Genomic DNA, 15815 nt, shown 5'->3' with positions numbered 1-15815 from the left:
CAGCCATTTCTTGCGTGCCAGACTGGACTCTTCCCACTGCCACTTCATCAGCAGGATGTGGCCACTTCTCACTAGGGCAAGACCACATTGGTCTTTAAGAACAGGATGGACCTCTGACCTTCCTTTGCAGGGATTACATGCTAGGAGTCTCATTGAATTCAGGGGTCAAGAGCCTGTATTTCATAACCATGTTTTGTCACTGGATACTAGGATTAGACTATTACCTCCTTTTGGTTAAAGCGCTTTATGATTTTCTTGCTGTGCTTTGCTTTAGCTCTGGAAGAACCTGCACCAAATTATGCTGAAGGTGTGATTGGTCTCTTAGCCAGGAGAATTGGCAGCTGAGCTTCCTATGTCCCAGGTTTCCTCCTGGAAACTCTCATTCTCAGCTAGGAGTCACACCAAACCATGCTGTTCCCTCCAGTCTGACACTGTTTTAAGCCTGCTTCAGGCTATGGTGGAGCATGGATTTCAACCAACTGCACTGAAATGGGCTTTGAGCCAAACTGCCTGCCTCCAAAGTTGAGAAACAGCTGAATTCCCTCCTCAAATCCAGCAGCAATCTGGATTTATGAACCCTGTTCAGAGCTACCCAGATTATTGCTTATGTGTAAGAGCTTTTTAGGAACTCACCTTTTATAGAGCCTCTACTGTTCTGATTTCTGCCACAATATTCATCTTCATACGTATTTGGGACTCTGAAGACTTGGGTTGAAGTGTTTCTGCTACCACAAACTCATTGCATTAACTTAAGCAGCACATTAAATCTGTGCTTCAGTGTCCCACCCAATGGGGTGAGCAGATGATGCCATAGTTTGCTGGGAATATGGATTTATTCAAGACTTCTTGGTGCTCAGTTTCTGTGGCTACAGCAGCTCTATGTGTTTTCAAATGACAAGTTGATACTCAAACACCTTTTCTTTACAGTTGTCTCGGTTTCATTGGAAATTCACAGCCAGGCTAAAGTAGCCAAGAGTGTCAGGCTGAAAATGTGGATGGAAATGAAGAATGGGCCAATAAATGTATTTGGTTTCAGGCTGAAAATCTGAAGGAATCTAAGAATGGGACATAAAATTTATTTGGGTAAAAAAGAATGCTGCTTGCAAAGTTCAGGCTCGGCCTTTTAATTGCTCTTACAGCAGACCAGCATGTGTTGGGAAATAGCACTGAGCGTTCAACAACTGTCTATACCACAAGATACAATAGCTGCATTAAAAAAAGACATTATTTTCTATTACAGTGCAGTCAAAATAAAACTGAATAGACATCAACACCCTGATGTTCTCATAAAAGAGGGCAAGGGCACTGAACCCGGATGGCAGTCACATGCAGGGATTTTCCTTGGAAATCAGACCCTGAAGATCCTGGCCCCATCTATGCTGAAATACTCATCGGAAATACTGCAGCTTAGTATCAGAGTGGCTTTTTATCCCCCAGACTGAACTCCTTGTAACTAGAGGGTACATTAAAGTGCTCCTCGTGGTGGTGTAAAGCCCATACGCAGTGTTGGCAGCACAGTAGCCCTTGGAATTGAATCTTCAGGGTGTTTCATCTCCCAGGAACGTGCTCGAGAGGACTTGGAATTGTTATTACTTCTGCCTGAAAGGTTAACAGATCTTCCGTGCTGTGTACAATCCTGGGATAAACTATCCTTAGCTGCTTATTCCAGATAACTCCTTAAATAGTCTTTGGAAAATACACAGGGTGGGTTTAAAATATGGTATGAAAGGAGATACTGCTGTCTGTGACCTGAAGCAGATCCCCTGACAGTGTCATTAGCTTGTGAGACCTGTACAAAAAACACAGGCTTAAATGGTTTAAAGGGACTGACTTCTGCTTCCCTGACTTCTGTTCTACAGTCCAGCAATCCGTTCTCTTTCTAACCTCTAAAGGCAAAAGCCTGGTTGACTTGGAATGGAAATAAGTTCATCCCAAATAGCTGAACGTTTTCCCTGTAGTAATTCCTTCTGTTCTCTTCCATTTTGGCCAAAAAAAGCAACACCCCATCACACTTTTGCTCCCTTCTGCCTCCCTCCATCTCTTTCTGCTGGGGTTCCTTGCAGAGCTCTGACTCCCTTGACCACAAGGTAGTTTCTGTTAATGGTTGTGGAATATTTGGTGCACCCAAATCATCTCATTGTCACCACACATCTTGTGGTGACAGACACACGTCCCGTCCCATGGAGGTAGGTGGGAGCTGGTAGCCAGGTTTCACAACTCCAGAGGCACTAGTGAGGGTCCTGCTGTCTCTGGGCTGGGCCGTGTACTGTGGATGCTCTGCTCTCTGGTCTCATCACATCACTCACGACTTTCTGCAGCTCCTAGGACTAACGCAGATGCCCGTTGACTCCTCCTGACTCTGTTTTGTGTCTGCTGTCTTTTTTAGGGTCCCCCAGGTCCCCACGGAAACCCCGGCTCACCTGGACCCCCCGGCCTGAAAGTAAGTATTGATTGGCACAAGGTGATTTTGCCTGCCTGTTTCAGTGGAGGAGCTGTGGCTTTTCTTGATCCCACTTGTACAAAACAAGGAGCCGAAGTCATTTTCCCCCTATGCTCACACACAGGCCCCCAGCAGCACAGCCAAAGCCTTTTCCTGTGCTTTGAGACCCTGCTGCGTGCCTCAGTTCTTGGTTCTCCTTAATGTCCAAGACTGCCTTGTTAAGCTATGCCTGTGCAAGGGAGCAAACTTCTATGTTGGGATGAGGGCAGTGGAATCCTTCCATTCCAGAGCCCCACCAGGTTTGGGTTTCTTTGCTGTTTCATTCCTCTCCTCTGGGTTTTGCATCCTGCTCCTCCACCTTTGGGTCTGGACAGCAGTGGGGTGAGTGGCAGCACCCAGCTTCTTCCTCTGCCTTCCTCATCCTGAAACTCCTTTGTCTCTCCTTCCCTCTCCAGGGTTTCTGGGATCCCTGACCTCCATCAGTCCTCCCAAACTGATCCCATTGCTTCCTTCTAGATACTCTTTGGTCCTTTCCTCACTGAAGCACTGAGGCTTCCTCCTCCCTTTGCACAAGACTTTGTCACAGATGTGGCTCCAGAGGGGAGCTAAGCCACTGTGTCACAAAACTGTGCTCAGAAAGATGCTTTAATTCCCATGTGTGAGGCACTGTGTTACCTACAGACTGGGAAGCTCCTGGGAAACGGGTTTGGATTGTTTTGATGTCCTTGTTTACACAGAAACCCCTCAATAACACCAATCTGGGACTAAAGGACAGCTGAGTTTAGAAAGGCGATGCTTACTAGAGGTTTTCACTACCAAGGAAAGCCGTCTCAGCCAAATACAACGGTACAAGAGAGTCCTGTGCATGAAAAGATGGTCTTTTCATGATCTCATCAGTAGGCAGAGATGCTATGAGCACTATTGATGCTCTGGGAAAAAGATTCTGGAAACTTGGCAAGCTGCCTCTACGTGATTAAAAATTAGGCACTGGAGACACGCTGGTGAAGAGCAGCTGGTTTAAATTCTACACTGTAGTCATACGGCCTGAAAAGTGAGGCTGTAAAAGCTCTGCATTTTAGTGTTCTGCATTTATTATCCAGCAATGACTTCCAGATCACACTTGTTGAGTTCTATAACTCAAATCAAGGTTCTTCTATCTAACTTCCAGACCTGCAAATTCAGCCTGGTCCAATCTATAGAGTCAAATGATGTTTCTATGCCATAGGACTACTTTTAAAACACTTTCAGCGTAATGCCTGGTCAGAAATCATCTTTTGGCTGTAAAGCTGTTTTCAGTCGATCTCCTACTAGAACTAAAACTTCCTGTAAGCATTTTCCCTCCATCTCAATGCGTGCTCTGGCAGTGGGAAGCCCTCAGAGGATGGATGGATGTAACAGACTGCAGCAGAGACCTGGTGTCATCAGTCTGTGTGATGTATTGTAGTTTGGCCAGACACCATTTGCAGGATCAGGGTGTTCTATGTGGTGCTTTGTCAAAAGGAGCATGAAGTCTGCAATGGGAGATGAGAGATGCAGCTCAGAACAGGACTGGATATAACTTCACCTCTGGAAGGAAGAGCTTGGTAAGCCACGGTTGCAAGATCTTTGCATAAGAAGCGTGTTTTGGAAGGTGTGTATCAGATCCAAGAGGTTTGGCTTCCCTCCTTCCCTCCATTTCTCTGACACCAGCCCCAAAATACAGACTTTGCACAAAAAAGGTTTTCTTCCACTCTCTTACATTTTAAATGCCTCAACCCTTCACCAGGCTTGTGGACCTGGGACCTGATACCTTCTTAACAGACCCAGCCCATGTCTGACATTATGGACTTTGAAAGCCAAACCTGGGCAACAGAACCTAGCAGCCTCAACTAGGACTTCTCTTGCTGAGAGCCTTCAAGTGGTTTTTGGGCTGGATCTCCCTTAGATAGATAATACCGCGGAAAAAACAAGCAATCCAAGAAAGGAAACTGAAGTTTCCCAGATAGCTAGAGCTTGGAAACAATGACTAACACCAAGGCATTGTCACTTAGGAAGTAACCCAGAAGCATTGTTTTTATCAGCTGAATTAACAGAGCACTCATAAGGTCAGGCAGTACAAGGGATGTGATGTGGCATGGTACAGATGTGTTTGTGCACATCTCTTGTCCAGTTGTGCTGGTGATCACTAGTGCTGTGTTATTGGGCTGCTGTGTTTCTGAATCCATCTTTTGCAGGGTCCACCTTATTATTGATCTCTTGCACAGGTTGTAGCTGATGAGTCAAATTCCTGCTTGGAGCTGGAGCTCCGAGTTGCACTGACTTCAGTGGCATTGCACCCACTTGTGTCACCTGAGAGTTTAGCCCATGGTGCTTTTCACATCCACTTAGAATGTGCAATTGCTTAAAAGGGCTTCTTGCCACTATTTGCATTCTCTGTGTTGTCCTTGGCAGCTGCAGAAGTGCAATTACATCTAGTTAGCGAAGACTGATTATAGCAGATAACCTCTTAAATGGCTGTAGACATATGTGGGCTAGGGTTGTGGCTGGCTGTGTGACCTGTAAGCTGCTGGAAGGGGGGCAGGAGGGGTGTTGCTAACAAGTAAGTGCAGCACTGAGGATGCCCTAATAGAGTTTGGGATTGGGAGGAGGGTTAGCTGTCAGACAGGGTGTGTTTTTAAAAGCCATTACAAGAGATGGGTTTGCATCTCTCATCTGGAGGCTTTTGGCATCAGACATGAATATGGTTTGCTTAGTTAGCTGCTCTGGATGAACCTCTCTTGTTATAGCACTAGGAAAATCTGATTTTTTTCCTTTTAGTGAATGGTTTGGCTCCAAGACAGCTCATCAGTTTGGCTCACTGCTGTTTAAAATACTATTAGTGGGATTGCAAAGCTGAGGTACTTAAATGGTGCAGCTCCAGACTTCTCCCACATAGGGAAAAACCAGAACACAACTTCTTCCTTTACAAGAAGTAGTTTGCTCAGTCAGTTGGGATGGGAAAGCGAGAAGCTTGTGGGCAAGGTGCTGTGGCTTAGTGATGGACAAGGCTTGGTCTAATTCCCATGTTGTGGTTGCTGCACAAGAGGAGTTGGGCAATTAATTCACAATTCCAGCCCTCACATGCAGGCATCCATTTGCTCTGGCCCTGATGCCATCTTGCTGATGAGTCTTAGGGACGTGTGGTCCTGCTTGTGGCTATAGCTCTGTGTGATGGGCTCAGCAGCGTCGAACACAAAACCATGATGTAAAGCACAGTCTTTGAGTTAATGTGATCTGCAGTTCCCATGGTACAACATAAGAGGCTTGTATTCCTTTACATGGCTCAATGTCATTGCACTGAGCACATGGCAGGGTTTAGGGAGAGTGGTGGCTGTCTACCTGCTGCAGTAAATGGATACCCTGTGATCCTGGGAGCTGTTCTAATCGGTTCCAAGCGGTTGTAGCACCCACTGACACCTCCGAAGCTCAGAGAGCATTGCCCTGATAACAGCTGCACGCAAAGCAGGATTATCTGCATGACTTCATGTAGTGTCTGGAAACCAGGCAGCCTTCATTCAGAACTTGTGCAGATGCATCTGCCTTGAATCAGCACTGCTCCCTACAGTCCATAGCCAAGTAGTCTCGCTGCCTGTGAGCCTTGCAGCTTGTGGTGGATGGTGGCGGAGGAGAAAGGGAGATTTACACCCCGTGCAAGGTGAGAACAGCATGTTGAATGTAGTCTCAGTGAGGCTCAGCTGGCTGAAACTAGACCTTTGTGCTGTTAATGAGAAATGCCAGCTAATAAATACTATTATTCCTTTGTAGGGTCTCACCTTCTCTCCAGTCACTTCACTTGACAGCCGTTCATTAACCCTCACAATTATCCTGTGCTGGGCAGTTAGTTTTGAATCCCGTGCTGGTGATGTGACACAGAGGGGTTACAACTTCTTTATGGTCCCAGGGGTGTTAAATAGCCAGTGGCTGATACCTATGTCCTGGCTGTGCCAGAACTGATGTTAGACAGACCTAAGCTGCTTAGTGTGGCAAACCTTTCCTCTCCCCTGCCAAAAGAACCTGGCAGACTTCAAATCTCTTCTAGTTTTTCCCTACTTCAATCTCTCACCCCACTAGGTGCACGCGTTACCTCTCCTTTTAAGAGTCTGAACTGGGATTTTCAAAGGAATAGATGTTCAATTCCAGCCTCCACTCAAGGGAAGATCACAGCCTTAAACTGCGATTATTCTCATCACGGCTGTTAAAAAGGAAAATCAAGAATACTGCCACTTAGGACAAAGTGTGCCTCTTGCTTCTGCCAGCCTGGAAGCCTCGCAATTGCTCTGGCTCTTCACAGAGTCTAATTAGGGTAACTTTCTCTGCAGTTTCATCTGTTCCCCACAGTTAAAAAAGCAACAGCATCTCACAAGTTGTTAAGAAGGGTGGTTGAGCCACAGTAATAGGCTTGGTAATTATTTTTGTGACGGTAGTTGTAGACAAGGAAGAAATCACAGCTGTCTACTCTAATGAGCATCAAAAGCCCTGACACTGCCTTCTTCCAGCTATCCTTTCTTTAGTCAATTTAATACTGTCAAATACTATTTAAAACTCAATGCTTTAGCAGCAGCAGTAACTCGCCAAAACCACCTCGAGCAAAGCAGCTATACCCAAGGACTTAATACATTTGGGATGTCAGAGAAAGAGATAAAACCAAATGTTTCTCTAATTTGGAGGCTTGGAGGAGCAGAAGCACATCTATGGGCTGGGTGCTTGGATTATGTCATTAATGTAAGCTTATCATTTCAGGGTCAGAAAGGGGATCCTGGGCTGTCGCCTGGAAAAGCTCGCAATGGACAGAAGGTAAGATGCTGCCCATGCCCAGGCAGCAAGAGCATGGTGTGATTTAAGCCCTGTGCATACATGTGGAGGGGTCCATGCTGCAGCTACTCAAGTAGACTTAGGACTGAAAATGAAGACTTAGACCCCGGATTCAGGGTTAAAGAGAGGTAGCTGAGGTATTGACCACAATGCACTGAGGTGCCTCCTGCCAAAGCTTCTTGTTGTCTAAGTGTTTATCTGTCTTATGCACAATCTGCAGCCCAAACTTAAGTCCCTTCTGCTGCAGGAAAGTGGCTACTGGAGTATTTAAACCAGCCTGTATGAGATAGAGCCAGCTTTGGGCATGCAGCTGCGGAAAGAGGCAATCCCAGTGTAATAAAAACCTTGAAGGCAGAGGGAAGGATGCTCACGCCAAGGAGCTGAGAGAACTGTGGTTTGCATTAGGTCACATACACAGCCCAGAGCAGATCACCACTGGGAGAGCAGCCTTCCAAGCCATTCCATTGCCAGAGAATGGTCCCTGCTGTGTGATAACCAGGGGCCTTTCCACCAAGGTCTGCTCAAATCAGCACAGAGCGCACAACTGGAAGCGTAGCTGGTTGCTGGATTCAGCAGTTGCTAAGGATCAGAGTTGTGCTAATTCATTTCAGTAAGTTACAGCTCCCATCTTTGCAGTTTCACAGCTGAGAAGTCTTTACTGAGGCAACAAGGCCTCACAGAAGTCTAAAAATGAATGGTGGAGTGATCATGGCTCCACAGCATCCACCTCAATTAGTTCCTTCAGTGGCGTGCCTGCACAATGCTTCATAACTCACGTCCAGGGCAAGAAGCCTGGTTCTCTTCCTTTCATCATGAGCCTTGCTATAAATGCACAGCTAATAGAAAGCATCAGCCATGAAGAACATGAGCCCTTCATCTGAAACCAGATGCCTCTGTGAAGCACAGCAAACCACAGAGATGCAAGATGGAGGGTGACGCTGCAAAACACTTGGAAGGCTCAGTCTGGAACGATGCTTTCAGCTTAACAGCATGAGATGCCTTTTGAAATTCCCATTACACTACATGGGAATGGCATCGCATGGAAATCATCCACCCACAGTCTGGAACTGTTTTCTCACATGCATGCTCAGGGTAAGAAAGGGAGAGATGCAGATTGCTTTTAGCTCGTGTTAACAAGGCTTTTATTCCTGTTAGCAGTAACAGAAACAAGGAGTTTCCAGCAGGAGTTTGGAGTGATGCCTAATTTTTGAGCTAGATACTCCAAATGCTGATTTAGGAAGCAGGAACAGCAGAGGGTTAGACATTCTGAAGGGGTTTTTGATCCTAATCAGAGGAGGCTGAAATGGGCTCCTACAAATGGATTGGATGCTAGAGAGGTCTCACAGCGATGCGCTTATCCACTCCCATTATGGTTCGGGGATGCCAGCTGGGATGTGATACAAACCCTTCCCAAAAGCACAGGCCACTGAGGGAACCTCCCCACCAGCAGCCTGCAAAGGTTCAATCCATGTCATATAGGCAGGTTAAATAACTATCCCATCATCTGCACTGGAGCTGTGGGCTGAGACAGTGCAGTAGCTGAGTGTGAGCAGATCACAGGAGGTACCTGTTGCTCTTATTGCATTTAAAATATAACATTTTCTTGCCTTGGTGGTTTAAATGTCTATCAAAAGGAGAATAAAGGTTGTGACTAAATGAGATCACTGAGGGGGGGGACACACACGATGACGGACACATCATTCATTCTGCTGGCAAAAAGCTGGACTCCAGAAGCAGCTGCCATTAGTTAACCGGGGTTATGATTTATACGAGCCAGTTAATAGAGATGTTGTTTAAATCTGTGCTTCTTATCCATCAGGTTTTGAAACGTTGCAATTAGAATCAGAAATATCAATGTTGGGTGCTACTGTGGGCAGATTATTTCAGTTCCCATATGCTAGACATAGGGAAAATGTTGCTGAAAAACTAATTCAACTGATTCCTACAGGGAGACGTGGGCTTACCTGGTTTGACCGGCTTCCCTGGACCGCCTGGTAGAAAGGTAAGAGTATTCTTTGCTAGTGAATTAGAGCAGCATCTTTAAGTTTTGTTCTCTAACTCTGCCTAAAGGATGTAGTTAAGTCCTAGTGCCCAACAAATAGGTTTCATGCCAATTCCACAGGTGTATAGACTGGAACATAGCCTAAAGGTTGTATCAGCAAGACTATGAGATGAAATTCTGGATCCAGATATCTGTTCCTTCTTTGTATTCCATGTCCTACTGCACCACATTGTCCCTCTGCACCCTGACACTGGGTCTTCATCAGCAAGCTGAATTTAGGTCTGGTTCAGCCAACATTATAATTAAATGGATCTACAGCTGGGATTCAGGACAGGTTTAGGTATTCCAAGGAAAGCTTGACTGTCTCTCCTGGTAAAGTTCATTTCAAACAGAATATCTGTATTGCTTCCTTCTGTTTTCCTTGGAGATCAACAGCACTAGCTGGGTTTTACTGTATTTGCTTCCATACTGATCACTGAACATCATTAACATCACCAACAATATACCTATGCCTAGAAAGGGTTATGTAGAGGTAGATCTGTCCCTGCCTTCATGCTACAGCAGTGTGTGTGCTTGTATTCATGCATTCAAGTCTGCACAGCAATACCTTTGGCAATCCTTAAGTGTATATTAATATACATGATATATAATTATATATGAATAATAATACTTTCAGCTCATGTCTTTTATATATCAAGGGTATTTCAATTGTCCTTCCCATTCCAGCGTGTGTTGGTAGGTTGGTTTTTGGAAGCTGGTGCTGTTGCAGGGAGTGGTTTGATAGTTGGGCTCAGTGGACACAACTCCCCTTCCCAACAAGCCAACATTGGCATAGCTAAGCTGAACACTTCAAATTAGCATCTTGTTTCAATCACTTCATCAGTCAATGGGCCATTGAAGATGTACTGATCCTCGGGCCAATGAGCCGCACACAAACACCTACTCGGGTATGCTTGAAGCCTCTGGGGGAAGAAAGAAGGTGTGGAGGAGGCTGAAAGAAACCTTCCCTCTCCTTGATTGTTTGTTATATGTTTTATATGGGAATCATATTGCAAAGAGTATGGGCTGAGTTCATTTTTAAGCTCCCAAGGCTGGTCAAGCTTGGGGTGCTGTGTGGAACTAGGAGCAGCAGAGTGATTAATTACTGATCTTTTGCTGTCACAAAGAGTTCTAACAAATTGGGTGTTAAGAATGGCATTTTCCTGCTGTGACAGCTCATAAACCAAAACCTTGTGGTTGTGATCAGCAAAATGCAACGTCAGGAGTGCAAGAGCTCAGAGTGGAAAAAGCGGAGAAGGAACAGGAGATTGAACCAACATTCCCTGAGTCCAGCACATGGCCTTTATATCTGATCTCAGCTCCCCAGGATAGGGCAAAGGAAAGGGTATGCTTCTGTTTCCTCAAGTAAAGAGCAAGTTGGATGCTGAATCTTTTCCTTTGGTGCAGCTTAAAGAAAACCCCACCTCTCAGTAGCACTGCTCTGGCAGTGGCTTTGGTGTAACCTGGCTTTTATTAGCATCCTGCATTAAGAAAAACTTTACAGCTGTTGGAGAAATGTTTGGAAAAATATCCCTTTCTTTTTTTTTTTTTTTACTCTGGATTCCCTGCTGGCATTGTCCCAGTGAAAATATGCTGGGGTGTCTGACTGATGGTGGGCAACGCATCTTGGCTACCAGAAAACAGCAATGCCTTGGAAATGGACATCCCTCCTGCTCACCCCATGTGAAAAGAGCTCGAAGGGCTTTGATCTGAGAACGCCATGTAGGAGCCTTGAAACAGGCAAAATACTTCACAAGGGGGAATAAAATACTTTTCCCATTAAATGAAACAACTGGCTCAGCAGCAGGAGCTGGAACCACAACCAAGCAGCATATGGTTTTGGGTAGTGCAGCTCACAGGGTGAATGCGGACCTTTGCTATGTGTAGGATCGGAGAGTCTGACCTCGAAGCACTCATTTTGCCTTGCACCCATCTTAGGAGTATATGGAACTGCATTCAATCAGCAGATGTAACTCTCATCCTCTCCACACGATGAGTTGCTTTTGCTTTTGGGGCTTGGCTGTCCTCTTTGGTGTCTGTGGGCTTTGATTTTTGGTTGGGGGCTGCAGACTACTATGCCTTGCAGATAAATCTCAGCAGAGCACTGTCATAGCTCCCAGCCTCAAATGCTCTAGAGGAGAAAAATGGTTGTAGCAAAGCAGAGAATCACAGGAGACAGCAGCAGTGAGGGAGAAAAAGCGTTGTTTAAGTCACCCAGAGAGTAAAGACAACTGGGAATCAGTCAGTGCTCCAAAACACATCCTGTCGGGCAGATCTCATTTGCTGGCCTCTTTACTCTTCACATTTCCTATCGAAGTGCAGGATAATCCTTTTTAGCTAGCAGACAGTAGATTATAAATATCACCACAGATGAGTAAATCCTTCACTGGAGTGCAATTTCCTTTCTGAATCACAGCCCTTTGTGTTGAGCACCCTGTAATCATCAGGAAGTGTTTGGATAAAAGGGAAAATGCAGTTGTTTTCGTACCCTCTGCCCTGTCATTTTAGTGCTATTTGAAGAGGACTTTAGCAGGTAAATACTTCCACATTGCAGTCAGCTTTAGCATTCACAACCTTTTTAGTTTTCTCCTTGCTATAATTAACCTGAGACAGAAATAATGGCAGGATACTATGAAGAAATACACATTCAAAGCTTCCCAGAACTCATTATATATATATATATATATATATAGTGTGTGTGTATATATATATGTGTATATATATAGGATGCAGTAGGATTTAGTAGTAGAGTGTCTCCATATTTAACTTAGGTGCTGATTACTTACTGTTATAAAGATAGCAGGGCAGTGCTTGGTGCAGACTAGCTCAGGACATACTGTTAGCATCCCTATCCTGCAGGATCCCAACCAGAACAGGATTCAGAGCAGCCAAGCTAGGCACCTATTTCTTACCAGTGGAGGGAGCAGACATCTCTAAGTGTTTGTATCTGTGGAAATAGGTGCTCCAGCTCTCTGGAGACAAAGGCAGCTCATGCTCCAGACTGAGGCTGGAGGAGCTGGACAGAGGAAACCCCATGGGCTCTGTGTAAATCCCAGGGCACGTCTGGAGATGCTGAACCCAGGGCTGTTTCTGTTGGCAGCTCTCTCTGGAGGAGGTGAGCATGGGGCCAGAACAGATGCTCTCTGTATATACAACACCCTGCTGGTCCATGCTCCAGAGATGGCTAATACTGATACTGGGTGGGTCTGGACCTTCACAACATGCCTTCACCTTCAGGCCAGACACCCAACCAGGGTGTAGCATCCTCCCTCCTGTCTGATGCTGAGCCCCTGTCAAGGAGCCAGGGAGACAGAGGATCTCATGGAGCAGATTCCTGGGGAGGGGCAGGGAGTCCCATCGGCTGGTCCTGCTCCAAGAGCTGCTGAAGCACTTCCAGTGGTTGAAATACAGGGAAAGGGCCCTCAAGGTGGTTCACGTAAGGGCCAGCCAGTAGCCAAATGGTCTTTCAGGTCAGCTACCACCTCCTTAGGAGGTGCAGCTCAGTCAAAAGAGCAGACCATGATACATCAGCAAGGTCAAGCAGGAGAGAACTGGTGGAAAGAGAACCAACTTTTTTCCAGGCCAGAATGTCTGAATTATGAGCAAGGAGGAATGCAAAGGGGAGCGGGTAGCAGTGGGGATGGCTGAGAGCATCGCATCCCTCTGCCAGCGGAGGCTTAGGCTGCGGGTCTACACTAGCTCATGGGAAGGATAAAAAAGCCATTAAGAAGAGGTGTGGACCTGGGAGCAGAAACAGGCTTGGGTTCATCTGTGAGTGAAGGAAAAGGCCAAGCCCTCGGCCAAACCAGGGGTTGGTTATGACTTCCAGAGCGGGGGGATGCTCCCCTGAGGGTCTCACAGACAGGCAATGTGGCTGTGAGCCCTGGCTGGGGACAGTGAGTAGCAGAGGCTGACTTACAACAAGCAGTTTGTAACCCACCCCGAAAGCACCCCGTTATTTCTGCAGGGATTGTTTCTTGTTTATTATCTCTCACCATTTGTTTCAAGTTAAGTTTTCTGCCTTTTTTTGTTATAAATCCTGCTGGTCACCCAGCTAAACTGTAACTGGATTTCATCTTCTCATCTGCTCCGACTCCACTTGGTGGAAATGAGTTTGCTTTGAATAGCTGAAGCAAGATAACAAAGGAGAAGGGAGCAAAAAATGTACCTGAAGTGCCTGTCGCTTGCAGGATTTACTGTGTTTGAAAAGAGCCCTAGGTAAAGCCTGGAGAAAGCAAACTCTTCGAATACACAGCGATCAGTCTGCAGCCAAACAGGCTGCCTTTGTCCTGAAGCAGGTTTATGGACGACCTGTGAGAATGATTTGAAGCCTGCAGTGCTTGCCAGCTAGCAAGCTGGACTAAGAAACTCCTTCTCATTAACCCAGCAGAGAGAGCAGGTTAAGAGACAGATGCTCACCATTTTAGGTAGCTTCAGAAAGAAGGACTGGGGATTGTGTTGTACCTTGTAGTAATTAAATTAGAAAAGCTGGAAGCTCGACAAATCCAAGCTAAATCAATCAAGTTTCCCTTAATAGTAAAAGGTTATTTTGGTGTTTTCTATGGCATTTGAAGTCTAAAGCAAAACTGAGCGCTCAGAAAGAGGAGTGACTCATATCGTGTAGTCCCCCAACTTGCCCTAAGCCAGCGTTTCAGCCTGTAGTTTCCTAAGGGCTTTGCTAAAGGTGTAGGTTACAAATAGACTGATTTGAGTGTAGATACTGCTTAAAGTCTGTTCATGGAGCAAGTCCTTGAGTAACCACCAGGCAAGACCCCAGTGGGTGCAGGTTGCTGCTGCCAGCACGCTGTGTTGCCCTGGCAGCATAAAGCAGGTGAAAGCGTGTGTGATGGTGCAGTGTTACCCCATACCAAAAACTTTGCTGCTTCTTAGAACTGCAAAAGAAATCTCAAACCAAAACCTGCAGAAATTCAAACCAAAACCAGATTATTATTATTATTGTTGTTGTTGTTGTTGTTGTTTTCCTTCTTCTTCATCTCTTCTCTCCTATTTCAACAGGGATATAAAGGCTACCCTGGACCACCAGGTCACCCTGGAGACCAGGTGAGTCTTCCTCCTTTCCAACACTGAACCTTTAGAGAGGGGGATGGATTTGCTGACTGCTGCTAGTTTGGATGCTGTACAGCCTGCTCAGTGTGGCCAGCCAGCTCCTTCCCAGGGTAACGTAGTACACACAGGGATGTGCAGTGAACTCCAGCTGTACACATGCACTGACCAAGCACCGGCAGGTTGGGAGGAAACCTTGGAGTTTCCATTTGATTTCTCATTTTCATTGCTAGACCAATACTAAGTGGTGGTGCAAGAAACACCAGCTCCCTACTACCCCCTTTATGTTTCCTTTTACATTAACTTCACCTGGAGTTTACTAACCACATCGTATTAAGTACTAACATGTAATTCCCATCCCAAAGCCCATTCCCATTCTCCCCTTTTCTCTCCCCTCTCTCTTTATTTGGTTAAGCCTGATGTTTGCAGTTCAGGAAGGAAAAAAAAGGCAATGAATAGCAGGCCCTGTTAGCAGTGATGTTAAAGGATATTATACATGAATCCATTTAGTTTAGAAGAATTTTGGCAGTGCTTCCACCCCAGTAAAATGGTTCCATATGCCAGATATAGATGCAGCCTAGCACCTTCTCTTAGCCTCCTTGTTTCAAACTATCTGCTGCTTTCACTGCAGATGGAGGGAGAAGGAGGAATAGCAACACTTGCTTAATGCATGGATCCTACTGACTTGGCTTCCATGTGTTTCTCCCTCCTCATTCATTTATCCCACTGTTTACCCTGAATATTTGCTTCCTCTCTATAAGTTTGCATCAGGTTGATCCATTCCAGCCCCTTTTCTCAGCTCGCAGAATAAAGCAGCTAAAAAGGTTCCTCAAGTGTGACACCCACCTTACCTGATGTGCCTTTTCTTTTCTCTTCCCAAAGGGCGAACGAGGAGCAGATGGAAGTCCAGGAGCCAAAGGTTATCCTGGCAGGCAGGTGCAGTAAATCTCATCGTGCTGTGCACAGACTAGGGATTTGGGTGTGCAGGTAGCTAAATGTGTGCCCTGCTGAATACGTGTCCCACTAAAGACAGTGCAGACCTCTGGACTATGCCTGAGTATTAGGCACGTTTTGCATCTAATATTGGACAAGTTAGGAACCTGGGACAGAAAAAGGCATGTTGCTGTAAGAAATTATTCAGATGAATTCTCACTGTTAAAATTCACTAGCAGAATCATATATGTCCATGTATATAAAACTACTTGTGGACCATAAATGCATACAAAGATTGTATTTCCAGCTGCCAAAAAAAGATGATGAAAGAACACCAAACCTTTGTTTTCAAAGGAAAATGGATCAAGATTGGACACTTCGTTTCTTACTGATGTAAGATGCTGAGTAGCAGGAAGAAAACTGAGATGAAACAATTGTAAGACCCTAAATGAAATGTGTTGGAGGGCAGAAGACCTGGCCCTGTAGCACTCTACAGTGAAAAGAGTT

The 15815-nt window shown here is 45.6% G+C and overlaps 1 protein-coding gene across 2 annotated transcripts in view; it reads left to right on the top strand.

The window, feature by feature from the left end:
- Positions 1-15815, top strand: part of COL27A1 (collagen type XXVII alpha 1 chain) — a 151734-nt gene that overhangs the window by 30573 nt on the left and 105346 nt on the right. For both annotated transcript variants that reach the window (XR_009747519.1, XM_061477045.1), the window contains exons 5-9: positions 2387-2440; positions 7199-7252; positions 9219-9272; positions 14328-14372; positions 15258-15311. Coding sequence is in view for 1 of the 2 variants with exons in the window: in XM_061477045.1 (XP_061333029.1) it covers positions 2387-2440; positions 7199-7252; positions 9219-9272; positions 14328-14372; positions 15258-15311 (261 nt within the window). In the remaining variant the exon portion in view is untranslated. The remainder of the gene's footprint in view (positions 1-2386; positions 2441-7198; positions 7253-9218; positions 9273-14327; positions 14373-15257; positions 15312-15815) is intronic.

This window comes from Pezoporus flaviventris, unplaced genomic scaffold (genome assembly GCF_033815535.1).
Source record: "Pezoporus flaviventris isolate CSIRO_AGI_PZ_B2104156 unplaced genomic scaffold, CSIRO_AGI_Pfla_v1 ptg000097l, whole genome shotgun sequence".
Lineage (NCBI taxonomy): Eukaryota > Metazoa > Chordata > Aves > Psittaciformes > Psittacidae > Pezoporus > Pezoporus flaviventris.
Note: the sequence above shows the minus strand (reverse complement) of the source record. Positions and strands in the feature narration are given on the sequence as shown.